At 40.1% G+C, this 18,965-nt stretch overlaps 1 protein-coding gene across 2 annotated transcripts in view; it reads left to right on the top strand.

Moving 5' to 3' along the window:
- Positions 1-2,899: 2,899 nt before the first annotated feature.
- The window catches only part of LOC133349461 (cadherin EGF LAG seven-pass G-type receptor 2-like), a 35,844-nt gene continuing 19,778 nt past the window's right edge, over positions 2,900-18,965 (top strand). Inside the window, exons 1-16 of one of the 2 annotated variants that reach the window (XM_061562935.1) lie at positions 2,900-3,058; positions 3,165-3,194; positions 3,525-3,733; positions 5,276-5,441; positions 5,597-5,685; positions 6,857-6,976; positions 7,386-7,498; positions 8,223-8,371; positions 9,170-9,349; positions 9,883-9,974; positions 10,945-11,064; positions 11,213-11,322; positions 13,120-13,265; positions 15,070-15,255; positions 16,493-16,584; positions 16,761-16,862. In XM_061562935.1, coding sequence (XP_061418919.1) covers positions 3,007-3,058; positions 3,165-3,194; positions 3,525-3,733; positions 5,276-5,441; positions 5,597-5,685; positions 6,857-6,976; positions 7,386-7,498; positions 8,223-8,371; positions 9,170-9,349; positions 9,883-9,974; positions 10,945-11,064; positions 11,213-11,322; positions 13,120-13,265; positions 15,070-15,255; positions 16,493-16,584; positions 16,761-16,862 — 1,956 coding nt within the window. In that variant the 5' untranslated portion in view covers positions 2,900-3,006. Of the gene's footprint in view, positions 3,059-3,164; positions 3,195-3,524; positions 3,734-5,275; positions 5,442-5,596; positions 5,686-6,856; positions 6,977-7,385; positions 7,499-8,222; positions 8,372-9,169; positions 9,350-9,882; positions 9,975-10,944; positions 11,065-11,212; positions 11,323-13,119; positions 13,266-15,069; positions 15,256-16,492; positions 16,585-16,742; positions 16,863-18,965 lie in introns of both variants that reach the window. The other variant, XM_061562934.1, reaches the window with a different exon arrangement.

Raw genomic sequence — 18,965 nt, 5'->3', positions numbered from 1 at the left:
TCATTTAACTAAATGGAACAGGTGCAGACTCCAGTTTGAAATCATTACACCGTTTCAATGACCTTTCTTCGCCCAGACAGATAGCAATAAACTTAAGCATGCTTACAGTTAACGTGATGTTCAGACACTGCTGCCCATGACCTATAGGGTCTAGTTACAGTGTTTTGTTACCAACTTAGGGGATCTAACAAGTTTTTCTCAAGGGATTATTGAGCTGAGAAAAAAAAAAACATGACGAGTTCCTACAATCATACTCGTCTCTAATGCGATTTGTCCAGTAACCTACATTCATGAGTTAGGTTTCCTAATGGAATTTTTAATATATATTTTTATTATTATTTTCACCCGCAATGTCCATACTTTGTTGGCATTTTATTAAAGATAGGTTATGCTACGTTGGCAATTTAAACCAAATGAACTACTCCCACATTCTTAGCAAATGTTTAATGGTTGGTGCATTAATATATCATCGACTTGATTTCTCTACATGACCCAATAATACATCGATATGCACCCCACACAAAACATACCTTGAACCTGACCAAACCACCAGTCCCAGTCCACCCACATAACTGATATACATAAGCCTCATTTGGCAGTGTTTTACAGCTGATGAGACACTGGATGTCAAATCCAGTCCGTCCAACGTTTTCTGGTATTAAACCAATACTGCTGCAATTATGCACTCCCAGAATGCTGTGAGACTGATGGGATATTTTTATATATATACCAACTTGCGGAGGGACAAATATGTGGTGGTATATTTTTGGCATATTCAGTTGGTTATTTGGAACATAATATGTATTGACTCATTGTGCATTAATACTAGATATTGCTCAAGTGTTGTAGTTTGTGTTTCTTGACTAAGCATGAATTGTTCTTACATCATAACATCTTGAGGGGGCTTTTTACAATCTAATTTCAATTCCCGATAGCCTCAAATGATCTTCTGTAGTTGTAAGTTATTATAAAATGCTATCGCTGTGGCATTTCGAGCCACAGTGTGTGTGTGTGTGTGCGCGTGCACGTTTGTGCTCTTGCATGTGTATGCGTCTGGTAATTCTATCTGGGTGTGCATATAAAGTAATAGCTAATTCTGCACGTGTCATTAATGCTTTGTGAACGTAGCTGCCAATGCCTTTGTGTACAAGAGCATCTAAAAATAATACAGATTGTCTCATGGTGTATACAAAAAAGTAAAGTGCATGTTATATTACATCTATATCCATGGCGAAATGACATTTTTCATTAACTTCTGCACACCCGAGTCTAGTTACCCATGACTTTAAAAACAATATGATCGTCGCTGTTTTTAAATACGTGTACAAAAATATCAGCAGCGAAGTCGAGTAAGTGAAAACAGTCGTGTTTTGTATTTGTACAGCCGTTTTGTCAATCCACTGCTGGATGAGGGCCTCTTTACATCATGGGGGATTATTGATGTATGGGGTGGGGACTGTAGCCGTGGAATCTTAGACGTACGGTCCTGTAATACATTAGTCTGCACTGCCTTCCGCTTAATACACTGTGGTGCAGCACTGAAGTTGCCTAGAACAACCTGGCATGCATAGGCGGTCACCTATCCAAACACTTACACAGGCTCTACCCTGCTAAATCCTGGAGTGATTACAGAGCAAAATATATTACATTTCTGCGAATAAATGTTCATGAAACCTGACCAAAATATTGAAATGAGAAAGCCTGAGCCATCATAAAATAATATATTTCATCGCAATTTAAATCAACTCGTACACTTACACAGAAGCTGTAATTTATGTAGGCATTGAACAGCCATAATGTTAAACGATACACCAATATTGCTCTGCACTGCATATTTTTCAGCAAGGTCTTTGTGAAAGCAACTATGACTTTGTCTATCGCTACGACCGTTGGCCTTGTGTCGCTTTAAATACTTCAGCCAGAAGCAGGGCACATCGTAAGCCAGCGTTAAGCAGAAAGTCATCCCCATAAGTGTGACCGGGAAGCCCTTTTAAAAACATATTCAGGGTGTTAGCTCAGCGCTTGTTGGGTGACAACTGTTGCTAGCAACAAGCATTCCATTCCTGGGATCAATTGTGGCCATCAAATCCCTGGGCAAACAAGTGCGATCGTGCCGTGCAATCCAAGGCAATAATTAACTCAATATAACTGGTTAATTGAGTTTTAATTTTCTTTGGGATAATAAAAAAATGGAAGTACTTGAGAGTTGTACACGGTATATATTTGTTTATTAAATTATAATGTGTCAAAAAGGCAGCATTGGCCTGGGAAATTGTTACTTTAGCTATTTAAATAAAATAGTCTAAAATGTATGGACACATTTGACAAAATACATATTTATTTACGAATGTTTCAGGCAAAAATCCAATAGATGCACCAATATGATACACATACATTATAACTATATTTCATACTATCTCATTTAAATAATAATTATTATTATTCCATATTCTAACCTGTGTTGTAAATCAGAGTTATAGTATGAGATAATATGTATTATGCTTGTAAATTGCAATCTGCTCTTTTGTTGGACTGTACTTATTAAAACCTGGGCATATTTTGAAAAAAAAACAAAGACTGGGTCTGTCAGTCTCAGTGGTTTTTTAAATCAGTTTTTTATTTATTAATTCTAGTCATCCAAATTTAATATTTAGATCTTGTTGCCATAACCCCACATGATCATAAGTAGCTATATCAACGAAAGTGTCTGCAAACTTCCATGGCCTTACACGTAGCGTATGCAGAAGTTCAGCTGCCTTAGCCTCTGAATTGAAATGCTAAGAAACACAGATTACCTTTATGAAAACAAGACTCAGTGATGTCACTGAATGTCACGGCAATGAAGACACTGCCTCGCTTATAAAATGACCAAAAAGCATTTGCGCCTTGTTGAGTTCGGGATCTCACCGAAATTTCATTGCATCAGTGCCTACTTTGTAGACAGGACTCGTTTGTGGTTGAAAATTCGTTTCTTATGAGTAATAAATATTAGCATTATATTTCATAATGTATCGAAAGAATGTGATTCTGTTTGTTTTAACCATCTTTGCTGTAGCAGGTAAGGAAACTATGATTTTCAGACATTAGAAATCATGTACTTCATTTTAATAAAATTACGGCACTTGTAAATGTATAACATAATAATGCTTGCTGTGTTTTGGTAGATGTAACATCTGCTCAAGCTGATGGTTTAGGTAAGTTCTATTTGGATTCACAATAGAGGATGTTGTTTTTAATGTATGAAGCATACCTGTTGTAACTGTTTAGTTACAAATACATTAACGTTATGCACTACAGTAAAATACAGTCAAAAGTATGGAGCCATATACAAATATGCAGCATTTCTATACACCAATTGCTAAATATGACACCTGAGAAAAATACATTTCTGTTAACTCTCAAAACTCTTAAACTCATTTCGCTTTGAAATGAAATAGTGTTGTTCAAACAAGTGTACAGAATCAAATGGACAATGTCAAATCCTGCAAAATCCCCTTAAGATTATGATGTCTTTCCAAACGTAGAATTTCAGAGCTTGAAAGCTAGTTACGACCTGGTGGAAAATTCCCCTCCAGCAACCACCGTGGCAACCTTTCAAGTAGTGGCCAATGTCAGCGTCGCACAGTCGCTGCTAACCACACGGATTGAAGCCATCGTCCCTGCGTTCATCCGCTTAAAACCGCTCATAAGTGGACCAATAAAGTCTGGCTCTGTGGTCACATATGATGTGCAGGTGAGAATGTGCCGCGCGAGTGAGTGACAGCGTTGCATTATCGTTTCAGAATGTAACGTGTTGTTTGGATAATCTAAAAGAGCGGCATGGTCGTACGTCTGGCACCTGTCCATTATCTGCGTCATCACGATAAGTGTAACACTTGTGAATTGTGGTAACGTAACTTCCACAGCTATTAAGTGTCACTGCAACTTTTAAACGAACCTACAGCCATCACTGGAGGAAAAAATGCACTTGTAAACTGCACAATCTGTATGAAGGCATATTGTCAAATGACTACACATTACAGTAATTAAAAAAAGTACCATGATATGCAATCTCATAAGCATCACTGAGTCTATTTTTCAAAGTAAGTATCTGCATCAGTGGTCCAAAGAAGCATACCTATGCATTGTCTGTGACGTTCTAAAATTTGTCAACATTTTAAGTAAATTTTTAGTATTTATACGTTGTGATGCTGTCTCAATCCTCTAACAGTACCTGTGCACATTAAAACTACATCACGTATATTTGATCAGTTATTAAAATATTGTAACAAAAAAATCTACCCCAGGTTTCCTGAATGTACTTTTAAACACATTATTTGGTGATGCTACATTGGCATTGGTGGACAAAGCACAATTAACAGTAAACGCAACACATTTGTCAATACACTGCCTTCAAAGGGTACATATATTATAGGCTATTATATAAGGCAGCAGTCAGTGGCTCTGGATGAAGAGGAAAGACCCCAGCTGGGCCCCAAAGTGAGAGGGCCAGGAGGTATGCAGTCAACAATGCTTGACTCAGGGAGGAGGACGCCCCTGCCATGCATAGTCCCATGGGATGTTGGCTATCAACAACAAGGCAACTCCTATGACTAATTGGGAATGGGACGCAAGCGTAGGATTGATCACCCTGTCGCTGGCCGCCTTTGGGGAGGGTGTATAGTATGAAAGGCCGAAACACCCTAGGACCCAAAGGTTCACTACTGACGATGCGCTCCCCAAATTTCACCAGGCTCACTGTTCATGAACTTTTGGAAGTGCTTGCACAAAGGATAGTAACATCTCATCCTGTGTTCTTTGGAATATGCTTTCATAAAATACTCTTTTCAGAATGTTTGCAGAGCAGTGCATCATCCCCTGCTAGAGAACAGTCCGTGGAATGAGATATCATAGAACTGCTCCTGAAATCTCTCCAAGTGACCTCTAATGCACCCTCAGTGGCAGCACCAACCCACCTTGCCACAGAGAGAAATGTTTTGCTATCATGGCAAGGAAACTGATTATTTTTTTGTAGAAATTCTCAGAGCTGGAATATATCCATATTCATAACAACAAAAGAATCCTACCGCAATGTTTTTATTGTGCATTGATTGCTGACCTTGTTATTACGCTTGAGAACCTAGTTGAATCATGGCGGGGGGTGGTGTCTGAATTGGTACCCAAAGTGCTTCTGACCTCTGAGCCACCTAGCCACCTCTAAATACGATTGTAAAATCAATCATACATAATGGTCTTGATGAATCAGTAAAAAATACTGCTTTTGGTATGCCCACAGCTGGTCCTCGACACAGGCTCATCTGTTGACTTTGAAGCATCAGAGCTGTACACTGTGAGCATTTCAATATCTGCGGCTGGTGGAGCAGTGCAAAAATCAGCCACCCTGCAGCTAAGAATACTGAATGTGAACGAACCGCCAAGCTGTGAAAATGCTTTTGTGCAGGGTAAGTGGTAACCTGCATTTTATATGTCATCACCGCTGGAAATGTTCACCGTTATTTGTTACACATTATGTACCATATTGTTCAAACTTCCGTATTATTTATTGAGTTGACGGCTCAGCTAGAATGTTCATGAAGCATGTTTTTGTTCTGTTTAGGCGTAACTGTATCAATACCTGAAAATGCTCCGAATGGACAAAATGTCTACAAAGTTGTTGCGCCAGATCCAGAAAAGGATGCTCTGTTTGTAAGTACAGCACCGCAATATCAATGTATGCAACAAATCAGATATTTCATTGAGACATTTCTTCTAAGACGTGTCTGCTGCCTCCTTCGTCTGGAGACAGCAGGGTATGAAACTCGCTTCCCACAGCCATCCCTGCTGTTGACTCTCCGCCAATGTCCAAGTCCAGCTTCTGCCAACGGCCTTTCTCTCTGACATGAATATGCCTACTATTTCTGTGCAGAGTCCAGAGACGCAGCCAGATTTGGACCATATATTAATAAACATTGTCTTGTATTCATCTTCTTGGTTCTTTCGGTAAAGTCACGTAGAAGGGAAATAATACAATGATAAAAATAAAACAATAAAATAAAATTCTCACGACGTTTCGGCCACAACACAAGCAGCCGTCCTCAGGTGAAGAAACAGAGCTGTCGGAAAGACAGCGCTATCAAATAATTGTATTTTATTATGTTTTATTTTTATTATTGTATTATTTCCCTTCTACGTGACTTTACCGAAAGAACCAAGAAGATGAATCCCTGCAGTCACGAAAGCTTTACATCGAAATTGTCTTGCTATTCTCGACGAGTGCACACTGCATTCTGATAACTATCTGATGCAGATCCCCTGTTCACAGATTGAATCAGCAGTGTAAATCAGGACTCTATTGGAAACACGTCATAACTATTGATTTTAATACTGGAACTTCAGCACCATGCGCATTGTTCTCTATTAATATGCAAATACAATCGTTATGACACAGACCTGGCTGGTACAAAGGGAAACTTGCGCTGTTTTTGGGCACAAGGAGAGGCGTTTTAGAAACCGTATTTGAAACATTCGGACAGATTCTCATCTTATATATATATATTTTGTGTGAACGTGGTGATATCTTCACCACAGTCATTATTTCGATGGCACAAATCGAAACCTGCACCATTTGGGGGTATGTGAAATGGTTTCAGAATTTTTGCTTTAAGCTGTGCACTTTAGGAACAGATTTCTATCTTGAAAAAAAAGGTTTGTTTTGTTAACACATGACTCGCAATGGGGAAAGTCACCCAAAATTATGTGTTTAAGCCGTGTTGTCAAGGTAAGATAGCTGGCTCTTAATTCCCCATTGACATTATAATTTGCCGGAATTTCTCGGATTTTGGTTTTAATCTCTCTCATAATTTTCGGCCCTCTGCAGTTTGACATCGTCTCTCAAATTCCACCCGGTGGACCCAAGGGCTACTTTACAATCAACCCCGCCAGTGGCGCCGTGGAGAGAAGCTCTCTGTCACCACTGGACTACGAAGCAAACCTCCGCGTGAGTGACTCGTGCTCTCTTCTCTTCGACTGAGAAGCCTCCACTGGGGGAACATCTAGTCCAGCTCTGCCGTGAATCATTGGCAGTGGTGCACGAGCATCATTATTTTGGTAACACTGCCGTCGATAAACATTGCCCTGAATTATATCTACGAATGGGCAACGTTCACATGCCGATTTAATACTGTTCATCTCGAAAACACGAGATAAAATAAAACGTTTGTCAGGGATCCATGGTGTACGGTGCAGTCTCCAACTATTATTGAGTAAATCTGTCAGCTTTGAAGAACGGCCATTGGCCAAAATGTTACCTATTTACATTTTTGTTGTTGCCGTTTAGGGCAGCGTGACTGATAATCGCCACTGCGTTGATGCTTTACGATGTCTATGCTTCACGATGCCACTCACAGGTGGTGCATTTGAATATCACGGTGAGAGAAGTGAGCACGCAGCAGCAGTTCACGTGCGCCGGCTCTCTCACCGTGAATATACTTGACACGAATGATGAACCCCCCATCATCAGGTAACGTTATACCTCCCGTCGTATCGTACGGTTTACATTCGATTGATAATGCGAGTCATTTGCAACGGCAAACCATAGCCTTAAATGATAAAACATATTCACCTGCCTTTGTGCTCCACACTGAAGACTGGCGGTCGACAAGTTCAGAACACAGTGGTAATGAAAAAGGATTCAAAGATTAAAGGACATATTTTATTTATGTCTCAGTGTGTTTTTGCAAAAGCAAGACATGTTTGGAGTGGCAGACCTTGATTAGCTATTTTGATCTGCACAAGGCCTGCTCGAGACAACGCGGCGTGGTTTGGCTGTGATGTGTATATACTTTGTATTGCTGCCAGCTCAACAAAATAACTTTGTATCAATGGGACCCTATTTTGCCAATATGATGAAAAAAAATACTTTACCCTTTCTGGCAATAATAATAGGATGTTCCATCACCAAATAGACACCTATTTCCAGGCATCAAATCTGCATTAACCACACATTGCTTGTGGTAAAACATGCAGACAAATATGCGTTGATAATGTTTGCTCAATAACTTTAAAGTGCAATGCACAGTTCAATATTTTCATCTTGTATCGGGAAATGCAATGAATTTAACGAAAATATAACACAGAGTAAAGAACCCACGTGATCTAAGTCTGCTAAAATAAAAGACATTGAATTGAATAGCATGCAGCTGCCTTGTAACACCACACTCTGTGGGTTGGCCCTCTGGTGACAGTCCACTTCCATTCACGCAAACGAACTTTGCTGAAGAACAACCTCCAGGCACACCTGTGCTGCAGGTTACGGCTACAGATCGTGACGCTGGTGACACACAGACCTATGCATTTGCTGACACCACGCCAGATGCGTTCACCATTGCTGCAGGTAAGAGCATTCATCAGAAGGTGGTTTGCTCTCTAATGCTTTCCAAACACCATAATGTTCAAAGCATTTCTTATTTTTTGGCGGGTGGTGAGCTGTTCACGATAACATTCATACTATGATCCAATATGAACCGATCTTTAATGTTAAGCCTTGTGTGCTATTATGGACTTTAGCTATTAAAAACTGGACTAAATGATCAACGGGTTGTGCAAAAGTTGGATATAAAACCAGTGCTAAAAGAAGCCACGCCCTCTCGGACAGTGGGAACTATCTGAGCCCTGTGGTCACATCGTGGCCTTTGGTTTGCTGTGGGTGGGGCGAGGACACCTCGACAATCACTTTGGTGATGATGATCAGGTGGTGGTGGTGATGAAGTATGTATTTACAAGCACAAACACATGAAGGAAAGTGTTCTATAATCCGTGTGGATGAACGATTCTTCTTACTTTAACACGTCGGCTTTCACGACCAATATTATCCTTAATATAGGTGTTTTGGGTTAGATCGCGTAAATATAAATGTGTCGTTAAACCTATACTATGCTGTACTCGTGACGAAATTGCCATGTCCTGTTTACGTGAAACACCTTACTAATTGGCTGTGTCGGGTGGTGGCAGGTTTAATGACGCATTTATATTTATGCTATCTAACCCAAAACACCTATATTATGTATTCTTCTTACTTGTGTGTTAAGTAGGTTTTGCTGCGATATTTTACTTACATAAAAAAACTACTGCTAATGGTGTCAATATGTATTTGCTATGAAATTCATTTGATTTGTTTTCTTTACTTGGACAGGATCTGGTGTGATCACGTCTTCGAGGAAGCTCGATTATGACGACGCGCTGACGCCGAAATTCTATATTTTGTCAATAAGAGTGTACGATAAAGGGCGGACGAACACTGCAACAGCAACGCTATCGGTGTTCCTGGTCCCAGTGAATGAAGCCCCCACGTGCACACCAATTCAGGGCAACGGTTAGTCACGTGCTGTGACATTTTGCTATGACATTTAATAAATTGAATTTGCATTTGTTAAAAGTTAATTCTTCTTCCAGCTTGCAGTTTCCAATTAACAGACAGAATTAATCATTGAAAAAAATGTATAGGCATTTAATTTTGCAAGCTACCCCATTATCTTACGGGGTTAAAGGTTCAAGGTGCAGCCCTGCAATTACTTACTCATGCCACTGCCAGCAGAATAGCCTCCACTGAAAGGAGCTACATGGAGCCTCCACTCATCCACAATTGCCAGACCTCTAGGAGGAGATAGGAGTACCGACACTTTCTGACCCAAACACTCTCCAAATCTGACCAATGGGATTGACGAACCGTCGTGAGTTTCGTAGCAGTTGGTTTATGGATGTATTTGTATGAAAACCTGTCCTCAGACATCTAAATAAATGGATGTGCATATTGTTTTATTGTCTTAGAAAATAAGTGGCCTAATGGATCATGTAAACGTTCAAATATCCATCGTTTTTTTATGTTTTACCTTTTCTTTTCCACAGGAGCTGTTGCAAACATTACAGAAAATTTCCGTCCCTCCCAGACGATATTTAGAGTTACAGCGGTTGACCCAGATGCTGGGGATTTGTTGACTGTGAGTATGCTTCATGCTAAACAGTCCGATTAAACAAAAGTGCAGTTTGACTAACTTATAATAATGTATACGTTGTTTTATTTGGGTGGATCATTAAATATTAGTCTCAGAGATACTTGATTTATCTCAAATACTCTTACCGATCTGTGGGTTCACAGGCCAATCTTCGTCTGATGTTTATGATGGAAATTCGCACTTCATAGCACGGTCATTACATATGTGGCCTCTGTTGAGTACAATATTCTGAATCATGTTGTTTTTGTGTTGGTTTACTTGTGTTGTTAATCAATGCTGTCTGCTCTGTTACCCTAGTGTGGTTTCACTTATAATTTATTTGTTCTCGGTACCTTTCTCATGAGATTTCTTTGTATCCATTATTATACCTTTACACTTATTCAACTATTGCTTCCTCGTCATTGTTTTTAATAACCTTGGTTATTCAATACCATTCCACTCAAAGCATGAACGAAGAATGGCGGAATGCATAGTTCAAATGAGGCTAGGGCAATATTTTGGCCGACAGTCTTTGCTAATTCGGATGATTTGTGATGATTCAAGTGCATTGATATGGCATCCTTCAAATTCGTACGTTTTTTTCTTTGCGCAGCACAGTTTGTACTTGCCGGCTATTTTGGGCACTCATTGTTGCTCCCAGACTGAATTTTTTTTCTGCTTTTGTGACATGTTGGCAATTTTAATCAGTGCCTTTTTTGGACCGGATGATTGGGTATTGAGAGCCAGAGGGGGCTTTGGCAGGGAGGTGAATAGACGGGCTTCAGATGTTTCAAGAGTGATTGCCCCGATAGTGGAGATTTTGGTCAGCAAGTGACGGCGTGCCAGTAGAGTCTCGACAGCCAAAGTGCAAAAGGCCAAGTGAGAGTACCACACGTGATTGAAATGTTGTTTTTAAACCCTTTTTTACTCTGTTGCCACATTCCAATGTAGAAAATGTGCTCTTTTTCCATTGCAGTATTCGATATCTAACCAAGTCCCACCGTTGGCTTCTGCGGAATATTTTAGCATCGATTCGAGCAGTGGTGTTATATCGAGAACCAACCTTGTCCCTTTGGATTATGAAGGAAATTTTAAGGTAAGCCCAATTTGACTGTATCAGTTTTCTTAAAATCATGCAACGTTCAAGTTAATACTGCATTGCTGTAAAGTTTAAGTTGTGTGTCTTTTTTTCTGTACATTTTTTCTTCACGCGGTTATCTGTTTAAGCATTTTTTTTCATGCAGGTGTTTCTGATATCACTGACCATTACTGATAACGGTTCACCCAGGAGATCTTGCACTGGGAGAATAACAGTGAACCTTATTGACACCAATGATGAGCCTCCTATTTTCGAGTGAGTATCAAACCCATGTGCACAAATCAGTCAACTTATTTCGTTTTAGTAGTAGTGTTATTTCGTTTTCCCACAGACGCCTTGAATGACAGTGCATTGCCCCATTTGCGCTGGACAACTGGGTTACTGAAGCTACTTAAGGCACGTTTCTGAATTTTTTATACGAATGACTGTTATTTGACATACAGTGGTTAGCACACTGCGCTATTAGCCCGACAGCCCAAGCTTCATTCCTGGCCATGGCTAACATCGGCGGTGAGTGATTTCTAAACCAGTCATGGGTACTTCCTCCACTTTCACCAACCTGCACTGACCAGCATGGTGAAGTATGGTCAAACAACCCTTGACCAGCACAGTTGGGGAGGCCAAATTTGGCTTTTTGGATTGGGTACAAGGATTTAACGGCCCAGTCTTGAAACATTCACGTCACAGGGCCTGAAAAAAACACCCCACAACAGCATGCTTTGCAAGATTTTTTTTTTCAGAAATGCGTTTGAAACAACTCCTGTAATTTCATTAAAATAACCATGCCACACTGTAGACACATTGTCTCTGTACCATATAGACGTCGTATCAGTACCGACACAGTTATTTAATTAACAGAGTCACTTGGGATAATTGTGGCCGGTTAAGATATTTGTAATTCCCTAGATTGTATTTATGGGGTGGCTGAACCAACCTGATCCCTACTCCTGTTTGAAAATTGGACCGATGCCCTGTCAAGGCTCGTACTTTATTTAACTACCTCGTATAATAGCGATGTAGTGTCGGCACTGTCATTTTATGCAGGCACGTGCAATTACGTGGTAATTACAAGGTTAAACACAATTATTACTCGCCAAAGATTTAAAGTGTAGACAGCTTGTATTTGTCTACTTGTATATTATAAATGTATTACATTTAATTTGCATTAAAATGTAAAACATGTCACGCCATACACACATACGACCGATGATGTTTCACTCATCCATACTGATGTGTGTCCTAAACAAATAAATCAGTTAAAATTCAACATATTTAACAAGAACTGAAATAATCCAGAGACAACAACAATGTTTTATATTTCTCACGTAACACAGTAGATTTTTTTTCCCAGTTTCTATTTGCCTCATTGGTGTATTTTAGCAACAACAAAAAATTGCCTTTTGTCACTGTTTGTGACCGAGGTCACTCCTGGTCTCTTGAGTTCTCACCTGGTTCAACAGAAAGAAAAACTTTAACTTCAAACACGAATGACGAAATATTGTTCCTAATGGATAATGTACTTATCAAGTTCATGGTATAGATGTCACCATGGCCAGTGCTATTGATGCAACCACATCGTTTTTTTTAAATCAATATTTTTGTTATTGTATTTCAATCGCAGCCTGGCACAGACCACAAACCACGAGACGAGGTTGGGGGGGGGTTACAGAAAATCCACAGACCTTAGTCCCAGGCACGATGCATCTGAGTTTAAACCAGGGGGGGTAGTGTACTCGGATGGTGTGACAGCTTGATCTAAACTCAACTCCCACCCTTCAAGGACTGCTCTTACACTCTTACCATCACCCAGCTTTAGGTCTTCCCCTAGATCCACTGACCTCTGTGTCTCCCACTCCAATGCCAGTGTTTTGTTTTTACCTGCTCTCCCCCGACACTGCACACATGCCAATCTCATGGCAAACCTCATCTTCCTCATTAAATCTGCAACACTTTATTGACATATTTTGTTACAAACTTCCACGCCGCTTCCATGACCAATTTCCAAGCTTGTGTATATTTATATATATTTGCAATTGCTGTATATTGCCCCAGACTTGTTGTACCAAACCCAATGGAGATTTTGGAAGACCAGCCCCCAGGCACCGTGATCACTCAGATGAAAGCAACAGACAGAGATGCTGGAGACATCGTTTCATTTGAGCTGGCTTCTCCGTCCACTGCCTTTGCTGTTGATGCAGGTGAATCAATAACATAAGAACGAGGGGACCTCAGTTTATTGATAAGTGCATGAACAGAGCATTGTATTGAAATAATTCCCAGACGTCGGTTATGTATTGATACATGTAGATGGTGTAATAATAACATCTACAATTTATCAATCTTCTTGGTTCTTTCGGTAAAGTCACGTAGAATGGAAATAATAAAATAATAAAAATAAAACATAAAATAATTCTCACGACGTTTCGGCCACAACGCAAGGAGCCGTCCTCAGGTGAAGAATAGGTATGTCGACATTCAGACTCTGTCTTCTCGACAGACCTATTCTTCACCTGAGGAAGGCTGCTTGCGTTGTGGCCAAAACGTCGTGAGAATTATTTTATAATGTGACTTTACCGAAAGAACCAAGAAGATGTAATCCCTGCAGTCACGAAAGCTTTAAATCGAAATTTACAAATGTATCATTAACCCCCCACCACCCAACACAGCCAGTTAGTAAGGTTTGTTACAGAAACAAAACGTGCCAACTAGTTGCTCCTTCAGAGTAAACCCACAACATTTACAATTTGAGTACGACGTTTCACTGGTGATTAGAGCCAGCTTCGTCAGGCGATTTGAAAAAAAACGTTATTATACGTAACATTTATAGCTCTACAGTGGGTTTTTTTGGTTGTGCTGCATATTGTTCAGCATGATGTGCGATGTTTTTCTCTATGTGCCGAGAGATTTTTCAGTTTCCTCATTTCCTAAATAGAGCTATTCAGCACAACCACAGAAACCAACGCAGTAGTATTAACATTTTTTTTTTACCTGGATGATACAAGTCCTGACTTGAGTCATATCTGAAGTGGGAATCCAATATTACCGTGACACGGACAGCATGCCATTGCCAAAACATGTGCATTATTATTTCAATACGAGCCCAGTACAAAGCACAACCCACAACACAGGGAAGGGGCACCTCCGATTGACATGGTTGGCTGTGTACTGTGCAAAAGAAGTTCAACATACATACGTACAGAAACTCTACGTGCCAAAGCCTATGCATTTTTGAAATGTGTGGGTAAAGTTACATGCATGTTTTAGTTATTAGCAGAGGGTAATAGCTGCTCATAACTGTTCAGTCACCCTGTAAGATCATCAGCTTTTAAAATAAGACGTATGCATATCTTAATTAAAGTTTCTGTATGTTGCTAAAAATATTTTTTCATATTCAAGAATGTTGTTATGGATGAAGTTCACATTAGGAGATATTTAATTTCTGACAAAACCGCATGTGGAGATGTAGATTATAGGGAATGCATTTTTGTTTTCCTTGTGATGTATTCTTAGACGTTTGAAATGTTGTGTCAAGTACACTTTCCAAACCCGCACTAAATACATCAGAATGATGCTAAAATGTACAGAATCAACATTGGCCATGTAACAACTTGTGCCATGTAACAATCCCCCCCCCCCCGAGGCTAAATACACAGCTTTGTTATTTTCAATATTGTATAATCCTGCTGTAAAAAAAGCTTGTTGTAATTTATTCAATGGATGCGGAGGCTACTGAAATCCTAAGGCATGGATAAAACCTTGCCAACGACACGTGTGTTTTCATTGTTTTAGGAAGCACGCATTTCAAAAACATATTGTCGTTTTCTTTGTATGGGACAAGCATTTTACAAATTTGCATTATAATACAACGATACATAATTCTACTCAGAACATGTAAGTAGGGCTTTGGCCAAGAATAGGAAAAACAAATCCGGTGTGGTAATATTGGCGGCATTATTGACCATGTTGTTGCACAATTTTTCACAACTGTTGTTTTGGCCCTAGATTCAGGAATTGTGTATACGCAGATGAGCCTGGACTACGATGACGCCAAGATTCCCAAGAAGCACGTGTTGATTATTTTTGCCTATGACAGTGGCAGACAAAATGTCGCCACTTACAATCTGACTTTACTACTTCAGCCGGTGAACGAGGCACCGGCATGTGACCCACTGTTTGCTCGAGAAGATGGTAACGCTTGCATTTTTTTTTACACCGTTAAAATAGACAACCTATCTTCTTGGTTCTTGCGGTAAAGTCACGTGGAAGGGAAATAATAAAATAATAAAAATAAAACATTATAAAATAATTCTCACGACGTTTCAGCTACAACGCAAGCAGCCGTCCTCAGGTGATGTCCTCAGGTGACGTTCTCAGGTGACGGCTGCTTGCGTTGTAGCCGAAACGTCGTGAGAATTATTTTATTATGCTTTATTTTTATTATTTTATTATTTCCCTTCTACGTGACTTTACCGAAAGAACCAAGAAGATGAATCCCTACAGTCACGAAAGCTTTAAATCGAAATAGACAACCTAGTGCAACATTTAAGGCACAGTGTGTTCGCAGATTCGGCATGAGATTTGCAACCGTGAATACCTTCAGTACACTTTAACACGCGACTCCACATGCATGATGGGAAGCTGAGGCCACTGATGGAGTGACATGACCACACAGAGTCTCCTGAATGCAAGACCGTTGAGTCTCTGCAGTTTCAGACTGCGTAGATATCTAATACCACCATCAGCAGCAGCAGCCGTCGTCAATCCACTGCTGGATAAAAGCCTCCACCGTTGCGTTCCTCGTGCTCTCGCGATGTCAATCTCACTCACTCGTACACATGCACTGATCTCATCGCTCCATTTTCACAGCGGCCATTCTCTCAGGCACGTTATCTCCTTTGGCTGCCATTCAGTAATGTCCATCAGCCGTCGTCACTTCTCGCGATGTGTCTTGGCCAAACACCACTTGCTTTTCTTATCAGACAATGTGATGTCTGTGATTTTTTTTTTTCCCAGATCTGTTCTCCGCTTTCTGTCTCTAAGTGTCATTCCGAGCATGCATTTCGCCATGCTTCTTTGATTTTGGTCCATTTTGTTTGTCAGTGTCCATATGTCTAATCCACGTGTCATAGCTGATTGAAACCCGTCTTATTCAGGCAGTGGTATGCCGCTTTCATGATATAATTTCAGCTAAATTGACCCATCTTGTCCTTGTTTGCTCCTTGATTTAATAATTATTTATCCTGTTTAACCTTCAATAATTGCTGCGAATATGTACATTCTGCTGTGTTTGCAAGTTGCGTTGCTCCAACAAAATGCCACTGTGTTGCAGTGTTCCTACCTCTACCCTGGAAATGTTATATGCTAAATGTAAACAGTCAGCATCCACTTCAGGACGATTGTGTTTTGTGTTTTGGGTTTTCAATAGGTGCAATCACAAGAACAGCTGAGAACGTGTTTCCTTTAACAGCAATTTACAAAGTCACTGCTAATGACCCCGATAATGGGGATATTCTGAAAGTAAGTGTTTTTTTCTTAATCCTGCCTTCACGATTTGTATTTTTAACTACTTTTCTGTGAAATGTCTGCTGGAATCTACCAGTAAGCATACTAACAAATGCACAACTTATCAGTATCTGCTTTTTCAAGGTATATACTTAATATGTTTTTTTTCGCAGTATGACATTCTTTCACAGGCCCCTAATGTGTCAGGTGTTGGGTATTTCTCAATAAACTCATTCTCTGGCGTCATCTACAGAAGCTCGCTCACCCCCCTTGACTTTGATGCAGGGTTAAAGGTAAAATACACAGCAGATGGGACACAGTGTCAATCTGAATGAGCGAGGAATGTGTTTATATTATACAAGAACAATAATTCTAGATTTGAAGTTTTCGTGACTGCAAGGATCCATACTCTTTGGTTCTTTCGTTAAAGTCACGTCGGTGAAAAAATGAAAATAAAAATGTATTTATTTTATTTTAAAATTTTCACCTACGTGACTTTACCGAAAGAACCAAAGAGTAAAGAACAATAATAACTAGCATGTGGTCACATGCTCTTAAAAGCCGTCCATAAATGACGTCACGCACCTAGGAGGGAGGGGGTCAGACATTTGTGACGATGTGTGACGATGGGGGGGGGGGTGTTTGGGAAATGTGACGTCACATAAAAATGCGCAACTTTAAATAAATATAAACAACACGTTCTACTTAATTAAATAGACTTTTTAATACATGTTTTCTCTTACAACATCAGAGTGCAGCGCCACATTAAATACGCACTACAATGACAATAGTTTAAAGCGATTTGAAGCATGTTTGATTTTTTTTTGGGTGGGGGGCAGAGCTTTGTGACGTCATATTTGAAGGGGGGTCTGACTTTTTGTGACGCCGTGTGACAAAGGGGGGGGGGGGTCAAAAATCGTCCAAAATCGCGTGACGTCATTTATGGACGACCCCTTACCAGAGGCGTCCCTAGACGAGCTGCCAGCGACTGGCGCCCTCTAGGCGAACCACGCAATCGGCGCCCTCATCCCCAAACTCCAAGGGCAGATCCAAGGCTGAGGTTTTTGGTAAACTGGAAAAATGTTGCCCCTATTTTCTGTTTAATATTTTTAAGCGGATTTTTTTAAAACAAAGGCATAATTATTTTCTGTTTACCAATAGGGTTTTTCCCCTTTTTTCTGGCAACAAAACTGACACCTTTTGCAAGGATTCATGCTTACATTAACCACAATACTTGCAGTCAAATGCAAACAAAAAACAATACTCTGATAATTTATGCATTATCTTTGAAACTGATTGGTCCACACCAGAGACAGCTTTCTTTAGAGCCTCGTCTCATATGGTGTTCGACCAGGTGACGCCTGGTGGACCAATCAGTTTCAAAGACAATGCATACATTATCAGAGTATTGTTTTTTGTTTGCATTTGACTGCAAGTATTGTGGTTAATGTAAGCATGATTCCTTGCAAAAGGTGTCAGTTTTGTTGCCAGAAAAAAGGGGAAAACCCCTATTAGTATATTTTGGTACTGGCAAAGAAGGTCCCATGATATTTTATGTTTGTTCGTCCGTCCGTATGTCCAACCAATAAATTATCAGACATGTTGAGATATGAATCATAATTCATATTCCGTCTGTGCGCCCACGGGAATTGAAGTAACGAAATCTTCGTTATTTTATTGGTATTCGTTTTTAGTTTGTATTTTTTCCCTCAAATTTGGCACCTCACTTAACTTGGCGCCTTAGGCGACCGCTAAGTTCACCTAAATGGACGGGCCACCCCTGGCTCGAACATTCTTCTCAAATTTCTGTTATTGTATTTCAATAGCAGCCTGGTACAGAGCACAAACCGCGACGCGAGGTCGGGGGGGGGGATTACAGAAAATCCACAGACCTCAGTCTTGGACAGGGTGCATCTGAGTTTAAACCAGGGGGGGTAGTGAGCTCGGATGCTGCGACAGTCCTCGTCACCCACCATAGTCCACCTTTCCACGTTCACCGATCTTCTTGCTCAAATGACAAATTGAGTTGTCCCATGCTGTACACGCCTGGTGATTCATAAACATGTCTGACGTAAAGTACAGAGCGCTGATTTTCACGTGAGTGCTCTCCACATGTCTATATTCATTTGTATCAGTCATCACTATGTCATAGGGGACATATTTAACAATCATCATACACGTACAATGTCTAATAACTCGATTAACATTCTGATTAAGAAGATTGGTAAATATAAAAATTCGCAATGTAATGAGTTTCAAGAACTGGAGTTTAAAAAATCCCTGTTCTCACCCATACAGAATCTGAGAGCACACCAATGGCCTAAACCTATCTATACATATTCTTTGGTTCTTTCTGTAAAGTCACGTAGGGGAAAAAGTAAATAAATAAAAGTAAA

This window comes from Lethenteron reissneri, chromosome 30, assembly GCF_015708825.2.
Source record: "Lethenteron reissneri isolate LAM-NWPU_2019-01 chromosome 30, ASM1570882v1, whole genome shotgun sequence".
NCBI lineage: Eukaryota > Metazoa > Chordata > Hyperoartia > Petromyzontiformes > Petromyzontidae > Lethenteron > Lethenteron reissneri.
The sequence above is the reverse complement of the archived record's forward strand: the minus strand, read 5'-3'. Positions and strand labels throughout refer to the sequence as shown.